General features: G+C 39.6%; 1 protein-coding gene and 1 long non-coding RNA gene across 2 annotated transcripts; both read left to right on the forward strand.

The window, feature by feature from the left end:
- Positions 1–1,122: 1,122 nt before the first annotated feature.
- On the forward strand, positions 1,123–3,542 carry LOC106817541. Its single transcript, XR_001395073.1, has 3 exons — positions 1,123–1,177; positions 2,791–2,935; positions 3,168–3,542. It is a non-coding gene; the product is annotated as an uncharacterized LOC106817541 (long non-coding RNA).
- Positions 3,543–7,280: 3,738 nt separating this feature from the next.
- On the forward strand, positions 7,281–8,263 carry LOC106817540 (monocarboxylate transporter 6-like). Its single transcript, XM_014822213.1, has 2 exons — positions 7,281–7,511; positions 7,938–8,263. Exons 1-2 carry the CDS (start codon positions 7,295–7,297, stop codon positions 8,144–8,146), a joined length of 426 nt encoding a protein of 141 aa, XP_014677699.1. The 5' UTR covers positions 7,281–7,294; the 3' UTR covers positions 8,147–8,263.
- Positions 8,264–9,239: the final 976 nt, after the last annotated feature.

Raw genomic sequence — 9,239 nt, forward strand, 5'->3', positions numbered from 1 at the left:
TCTCTCTCTATCTCTATCTCTCTCTCTCGAAGGACAAATGAAATGCCACCGATAATATTCGCCCACCACCACCACCACTACCGCCGGCAACTGCCGCCGTATTTAGGGCATAGATTCTGCTGACGACTTGGAATAAGTTCTCGCCACGTATCATTTCCAGGGCCGTAGCTAGCGGGGGGGGGGCAAAATTGCCTCCTAGAAAAAATTGATATAATACATAGTCAATGGCGGTCACCACCCCCGAACACGCCACACGCGTGGCTTTGCACCCTCCCCAGACAAAATTGGGTAGCTACGCTATTATTAAGTGGTTTTCTAATGCGTTAATTCTAAGTCGTCACCACTTAGAATTGTCTTGGATATAGAACAACCATTTGAAATCTTAACAACACGTTTTTGCCCGAATATCTTTCGCTGATTCACTATTGGTTTGCAAAACAAAGCAAATAATTTAATCTGCACTTCTATACTTGGTTCCCATGTCAATATGAGTCTCACATCTATAATTTCTGTATGTCATGTCCTAATGTTGATGGTATGTGTGACCAGAACTTTTGTTACCGTTTATTGCGGCATTTATGTTTTATTTGACTACTTTATACCTAGCTTAAGAAACGACTCCAAAAGTTACAGGTTTCCGAGAAGTACTGATGGATGCACTTACGCATAAATCACATATTCTAATCAACATTTTTTTGGAACACAATAACGATGCGTGTTTCAACGCGACCCAGTGACCTTGCTCTGATGACTAATATACTAGCGGGACCTTAGATCGGACTAAGAAGTATTCCTTATTTTAATCTTTCAGATCTACTGTAAACGTATAAAAACACGCAAAACTCTCAATTATTGTCTTGATGGCAACAAAATCTTGAAAATCTCCGTTTAAAAAAATAGTGAAAATAGTGTGGGGGTGCGCGCGCGCGCGAGTGTGTGTGTGTGTGTGTGTGTCTGTCTGTGTGCGTGTGCGTGTGTGTGTATGTGTGTGTGTCTGTGTGAGTGTGTGTGTGTGTCTGTGTGAGTGTGTGTGTGTGTGTGTGTGTGTGTGTGTGTGTGTGTGTGTGTGTATGTGTGCGTGTGTGCGTGTGTGTGTGTGTGTGTGTGTGTGTGTGTGTGTGTCATCAAAATGAGAATCGCGGCAATGATTTATGGACTTCTTGTCCTAATGCTGATGGTATGTATGAACCATAGTTTAGTTCCATTGGTTCATATGTTGGTTACATTTATTTTTTGCGGCATTCATGCTTTATTCGATTACTTTACCTAGCTGAAAACGATTAGGAAAGGTTCAGGTCGCCGTCAGGTACTGATGGATGCACTTGCGCAAAAAATCACATATCCTATCAACATTTTTTTGGAACACAATAACGATGCGTATTTCAACGCGACCAGTGACGTTGCTCTGATGACTAATATACTAGCGGGACCTTAGATCGGACTAAGAAGTGTTCCTTATTTTACCCTTATACAGCCCCTGTTGCAAATATAGCAACACGCGGAATTCTCAATTATTGTCTTGATAGTAACAAAATCACCGTGATTAAAAATAGTCTCCGTCTACCCACACTAACTGCATGGAATATAGCAATTGCCAGCATGCATTTAGAATCACCAACGATTGCGCTATTTTTTAAAGCAAGTCTGTGTCATGTGAGCTGATCCGGAACGACTTACTCAGTCGAGCTACATAACAGAATTAATTTTTGTTATTATATATTATATATATTATATATTATGTGTTCGTGTGGTGTGGCGTGTGTGGTGGTGTGTGCGTTCGTTTCGTGCGTGCGTGGCGTGCGTGCGTGCGTGCGTGTGTGAGTGCGTGTGTGTGTGTGTGTGTGCGTCTTGTGCGTTGTGCGTGCGTGCGTGCGTGCGTGCGTGCGTGTGTGAGTGTGTGCTGTGTGTGTGTGTGTGCTGTGTTGTGTGTGCGTACGTGCGTGTGCGTGCGTGCGTGGGTGCGGTGCGTGCGTGTGTGCGTGTGTGTGTGAGTGGTGATGTGTTAATCAGGGGCGATATCCAGGAAATTCGGAGGGGTGCTGTAAATTAGCAGCAGGCGGTTGAAGATACCCCATTGATTTTTTTGACTGTAATAACTGTATCGGTCTACCTTGAAATCCAATGTATTTTTAACCCCGTTATTTTACTGTTTTGTACCTGGTTGCATATATATATACATATATATATATAAACACGCAATACTATCAGTTTTAACAACATATTTTTAATTTCGATGCATTTCATTCTATTTCATCTGATAATCTTTTGCCACATACACACTAAAAGTAGGCATGTAGTCACTAAGGTAGGTGTGGAGGCGCCATAATCCCCTCGACCCACTAGCCGCCCCACTCAGTGATTTACTGTTTCTTTAATCAACACGATTTCATCTATAGTTTGACCCCTAACGTTATTTCTCTAACCAACTGTCATATGCGATTAATTTATCGGTATCTATACTATTATTTATATCTATACTCTATATTATAAGTAAATTTCTTTTAGGGTAAATCTATGTAATTAATCTCTTAGTAACAATTTCCTTAATCGTAGTTACACACTTGATAACGTTTAACGCGCCTATAATACCACAACAATTATAATTATACTAGATCCATTTCGTAATTTAGAGAGCTTCATCGTAGATTTGATTGGGTTATTGATTGAGTTATTGATTTGATTGATTGATTTGATTGATTGATTGCTAATTGATTGATGATTGATTGATTGATTGATTGATTGATGATTGATGATTGATTGATTTGATTGATTTGATTGGGTTATTGTCAGATCGCCGTCATACCAGCCGATCCCGGAAGATCAAGCCCTCGTGGTAAATCCCGTAGCTATAATGGACCTAGCGGCTTTAGGAGTTCAAGGCATTCAAGCAAATCCAAAGGCCATCGTGAGTGAATTCAACCTCTAACAGCTCAAGGTGGGTATAGACGGTAGGAATTGGTGAATTATTCTTAATTCAATGTAGATGCATGCATGCACGCGTTAGTATAAGTAGGGTATACCATCAAACTGGAAAGCTATATAATACGATCTGGCGTGATCGAGGTGTTATATATTTCCCAACATTTTTAATGTCAGTGTAACAATTCTATGTTAATTGTGTGTTACTCAACCGATTGCGTACATCCATATTAACATTTTTTATTTAGGGAGAGGCTTGAGAACGGACGTGACTCACAGGATATACCGGTCGGGAAAAACAATGCTGATGCTAGTGTAAAAATTTTACAATTTTTTTATACGTAAATATAATTGTTTAATACGCAGTACATAGGGGTCTAACAAAATTACAAAAAATATCGATAACGTTACTGAAATGCAGTTGCGTGTTTTAATTGTTTATTGATTATGTCTCGTTGATATTACTGGATGTGTTTTTGCTCAAACTTTTTGATAAAATGCCTCACGGTAACTAATAAAATGTAAACAATATTTTTGTTTACTATTTTTATTGAAAAATACACACAGTTGGGTTCACATTGTAGGCTCTAACATTCTGTAGAAAATACCAGCAAAAACAGAAGCGGACATCATAAACTGTAGATGAATAAACCCAGAGGGAAGGAAGGAACTGCAGATGGAATATACTCAGAAGGAAGGGAGGAACTGTAGATGGAATAAACTCAGAAGGAAGGAACTGTAGATTAATAAACCCAGAAGGAAGGAACTGTAGATGCAATATACTCAGAAGGAAGGAAGAGGAACTGTAGATGGAATAAACTCAGAAGGAAGAAACTGTATAGATGGAATAAACTCAGAAGGAAGGAAGGAACTGTAGAGGAATATAGCTACCAGAATGCGGGAGAAGACTGTAGATCTATAACACCCGCGCAAGGCAAGCAAGTACAACTACCTATACGACTGCGCCTGCACTCCACGAGACCAAGAAACCAGGACCATAGAATCAGACAGCGCAAGGACAAACGAGTATCATCGCTAAATAGGAAAAGCGGTGTAAAATATAAACCCGACTTATATTTTGCAGTGGCGATTAAACGCGCATTATAAGACACAGCATAGACATGATAGCAATCTTGAACTGTCACAACATACCTAGACACTCCACCGGTTGCGCGGGCCACGAGCTGCACACTGTGCGAGGGGGTTCTTTTTTTCGGGCGCCGGGTGTTTCGCGGCTTCTTCCTGTCCGTCACTTTTGTCTCTGCATTCCCTGTGTTGCTGTGTGTGCTCTGTGCTGTCGCTGCTGTGTCGTGTGTCGTGTGTGCTTGTCGCCTGCTCGCTCGTGTGTGTGTCTGTGGGCCGAGTAGGGTAACTTGATGTGTGATTTTGAAATAGCGAATCACAAATTACCTGTAACACAGTAATCTTGACACGTAGCGAGGAAGCTATAGGAAGTTCATCAGAGAAGATAGGCGGTGCTGTCCCTGACGCTGCTCTAGCTACGATCTCAGGTGACTGACTAGAAAAGCCATGAAACTCACAGCAGAAGAACGAACACTTCTCGCTTTTTACCACAACCACCCCAAACGAAAAAAACACAGACGAGATGGCAACGACGAACACCCAGCAAGAAGAAGTGACAAGCAGGGAACGAACCGAGCCTCCCGGGAGCTCTGAGAGCGAGGCTCTGTCACACACAAGCAGCAAGCAAGAAAGCTCGACAAACGTGGAAACCATCAATAACCCGGGAAGCAGAGAGAGCAGGGCGGCTCTGCCACACACCGACCACGGCTGGGCGTGGATGGTGCTGGCTGGTGCGTGCGTCAATACCTTCGTGCTGGGTCTCACGTCGGCTTGTTTCTCCGTGCTTTTCGCAGAGTTTGCGACCGTGTTGCGTGGGGAAAAAAGTACGATTGCCCTCATAGGATCGCTGCAAACTGGCATCACGTGGATGTTAGGTAAAGTATATAAATAAATATATATATAAATATATATATATATATATAAGATAAATTTAAATATAGAAATAGGTGTCAACATTTTATTACGCGAGCTTTCGAAAACATATGTCTCATTTTATCAGGCGACAACAACAGAATGGAAACACGTTATTTTTGAATACAATGCGATATGCGCGGTACCGTATTGTCGCCTGACGAAGAGAAATATGTTCTCAAAAGCTCGCATAATAAAATTTTGACACCAATTTCTATANAGATCTCATAGGAATCGCTGCAAACTGGCATCACGTGGATGTTAGGTTAAACGTAATAATATATATAGATATTAAAAAAATATATAATATATAAGATTAAATTTAAATATAGAATAGATGTCAAATTTTATTACGTCAGCTTCGAAAACATGTCTCATTTTATCAGGCGACAACAACAGAATGGAAACACGTTATTTTATTACAATGCGATATCGCGTTACCTTGTTGTCGCCTGACGAAGTAAACATATGTTCTCAAAGCTCGCATAAATAAAATTTTGACACCAATTTTTATTATATTTATTTCTCTTCATGTTCCGTGCTGTTTTTACTTATATATATATATAAATATAATATATATATAATATATATATATATATATTATATATATATATATTATACCTTATCTCGCCCAGAATCCGAACTGCTATCTATCCTCTGTCTCGCAAACTTTTACTTTTATTCAAAATGGAAACTCAACAAAGTATTTAAACATGGCGTCCGCTTAACCGCAAATCGTTAAATAATTATTAATTATTAATCGACTAACTGTAATGCATATCTTCTCCTCCCCCCAATTTTTTAACGAACTTCTTTATTCAATTTACTTGTGTTTTCCTTGTCGTCTGTAACTTTGCGATCAGTACGTTTCTGTATAACGTTAGTCACTATTTATGTGAATTACTTACTTCACCTTGTCGCCTGTATTAAAACTTAACTATTTAAAAGTTAATCTTAATAAGTCACTATTTAAATAAATTTACGGTTGCACAAGTAGCGATTGAACCGGCCGAGAAAGCTTCCTATAATTAGGATCAAATATATTGTCCGACGAACATTTGCCTTTATATATGTCATTAACCTTTCATTAACGTAACAATCCCATCGACTTTATATTCTTAGTACGTTTCTGTGCTATGATAGCCAGTATTTATGTTGATTACTTCACTGTGTACCTGTAACCCTGCGATCAGGGTCCCGTGTTTCGCTCGGCTGGCTGATGAGTACAGCTACCGTGTGATAGTGATAACAGGAGGATGCTGGCTGCGGGTGGAATGGGTCTCAGGCCTACGGAGCCAGAAACCATACACGTGACTGATCGGAGGCATAACGGTCTACTGACCAGGTAAAGGGAACAAAGTTGGGGAAAGAAAGCTTCCTCTAATATATAAAAAGAGAATTTTTGAGGATTGCCATATAATACTAAAGAATATGAGTGTGTGTGTGTTGCACCGCGTTTTTGCGTTTCAATAATGCGGTTATATTCGTTGTTACTCTAACGGTAATTTGTGGTTTTACTATATGTGTGTTCCATGGAAGTCAGGCTCACGTGTTGTTTTGTACTTGACTTGTGCACGTGTCTGTGCCCTTGAGCCAATGTAGATAACTTTATGATGCTGTCCTGTTTCAACGGAATGTGATTATTTGCAGGTTTTGATCTTGTTTTATTGTTCATGGCATTCTTAATAAACTAAGTCGTTTGGTTCTTCAGTAAAAACTGTAAAGTGTGGTCAATAGATCAGGCTAATATATAAAAAATTTCAAATAAAAATGTTACCGGATATTCACAGGTGGGACAACTTGCCGCATTTATTGATGCGGTACTGCCCAAACAAATCTGTTTTATTGCAGGTTTTGGCAGGGGAATGATTTGTACACATCGTTCGTCTCGGAGCACTGTACTTCGACAAGAAACGCTCCCTAGCTGCTGGTCTCCTATCCGCAGCCTACTCAGTAGGCTGCCTAGCCGGTCCTTTACTGTGCGTACAGATCATAGAGAGTTACAGCTGGAATGGTGCGATGATCATTCTAGGTGGCCTGTATCTGCAAAGTAGTTGCAGCTGGCGCCCCTCTTTAGAGAAATACCAAAAGCTACGAAGAAGTTCAAAGCAGCCGAAGCGACAGAAACGCATCGTACGTTATGCCGAAGCTCGAGGCGAAACTCGTCGTGCACTGCATCAGTAACTTCGAGTACATGTTTCGAGTGTACATCGTGTTAACGTACTGCGTTCTACTTGGCATCAGGCAGGGCATGAGTCTCACGCGAGCTGCTCAGATGATGACCGTACTGCAGGTTGCCAGTGCCATCAGCAGCTTCCTAGTGGCAGCCGTAGGAACCAGGCGATGGTTCCCAGGTCGTACGGTTTTCGGCATTAGCAGCATGGCGACTGGGATCATCAGCCTAATGTTTCTGCGCTCCGAGGAACTGTGGGTGTTTGCACTCTGCTGTGTGCTGTACGGGTGTAGCGATGGCATAAGAATGAGTATTCAGACACCTATTCTAGTAGATCTATTCGGCGTACAGAATCTACCGATGGTCCAGGCAATCTACAATCTCTTCACCGGTATCGGATTGCTGTGTGGACCCGTAGTTGCAGGTAGGCACGTTGTAACGTTTTAATTAAAACAAAGCAGTAAGGCCATTGAAGACAATTATACGGTAAAGATGAAGACAAATCAGAAGATGGTTGGTAGACAAATATAAGGCAATTGAAGAAAATAGAAGGGATTGAAAAAAAGAAAACTAATAGACGGTAAATGAAGACAAATAGAAGATGATTGAAGACAAATAGAAGGTAAATGAAAACAAATATAAGGTAATGGAAGGCAACTAGACGAGTGTTTGTTCGCATCGAACGGAATAGCAAAATAGGAAGTATGCTGCATCAATTTAACCATAAAAAAAGTGATACAGAACACTAATAACATTTGTAAAAAAAAAGTGGCCATAATTTTTTTACTTTTATTATTTACGGTGACGTAATCATTTTAAGTGACCATTAATTTGTGTGTGTGTTCTGCAGGCTTTCTCCTGGACTACACTGGAGACATGAGAGCAGTCTTCATCCTGTGTGGAGTGACGTGTATGGTCGGTACAGCCTTGCAAGGTGGCGCCTTCTATATTGACTACAGACAGGAACATACGAGAGAAGAACCAAGGCAGCTAACGCGCACGGAAATAGGGAAAACATTTTGGATGAAACACGATTTTAACCAATGCATAACGCGATAATGCAGTTAATACAGATCATACAGGTATAATACAAAACTGGATTATAATGATGCATTAAAGACGTGTTTAATCCAGACAGCAGCTAATAAGGGTTTATTCGGCAATGGCAAAAACGTAAACACAAAATAATATATTTATATTTATATTTATATATATATTAATACATATATATTAATATATATAAATATAATTTTCAATTCATTAAATTTATCACATTCCATAATGTTCACTAGACATGCCTGCCCTTCATCACCAAGCCACCGCCACCTGTAGCTGGCGGAGTAAGATATATCCATGAAACTGTTTTTGGAAGAAAACACGATTTTAAAGTGATTACGTCACCGTAAATAGTGTAAGTAAACAAAATATTTCCACTTTTTCACAAAATGTATGTAATTTTGTTCACTTTTATGGTTAAATTGCTGCCTTAAGTACTTCCTATTTTGCTATTTTCGTTCAATGTGAACAAGACACTCGTAAATCTCAAATGAATAGCCCTAATAGCAAAGCAATTAATGTCAGGATAATAATATCAGAGCGTATTAAAAAGGTAACCCTTCTTATAGCCTCTTGCATAATATCAAGAGTGCATAATAGAGATCACTCTATTGATCATGCTCTATCGCAGTCTCTATTATGCATCTCTATGCATCTCTATTATGCATCTCTATTATGGCATCTCTATGATCTTCTATTCAATCATCTCTATTATGGCACTGCTTGATAATATGCAAATTGTCTCAGGTTTCAACTAGTTGAGAAACAATCTTATCAGGTAAGAATTTGACGATAAATTTAGTCCCGTTAGTACTTACTTTTAGTTTACTTTTAGTTGGTAAAAAATGGCAACAAAACTTTTTACAAATATACACCATAGAAATATCGCGACGTAGTCAATTTAACTAATGCCTTATACGTACATAATTGAATTTCAAAGATGAATTAGAGACGTGTTTTGGTCACACTGCAGCAATAAAACGTAGTTCTTTGATCTCGATGTGTACGTCGAGGAGCCTCGATAGGCGAATTACGACGGGTTAACTGTAGTTAAACTGGCAATGGCAATACGAATCCTAGAATGAAATTATACTAT

This window comes from Priapulus caudatus, unplaced genomic scaffold (genome assembly GCF_000485595.1).
Source record: "Priapulus caudatus unplaced genomic scaffold, Priapulus_caudatus-5.0.1 Scaffold1760, whole genome shotgun sequence".
NCBI lineage: Eukaryota > Metazoa > Priapulida > Priapulimorpha > Priapulimorphida > Priapulidae > Priapulus > Priapulus caudatus.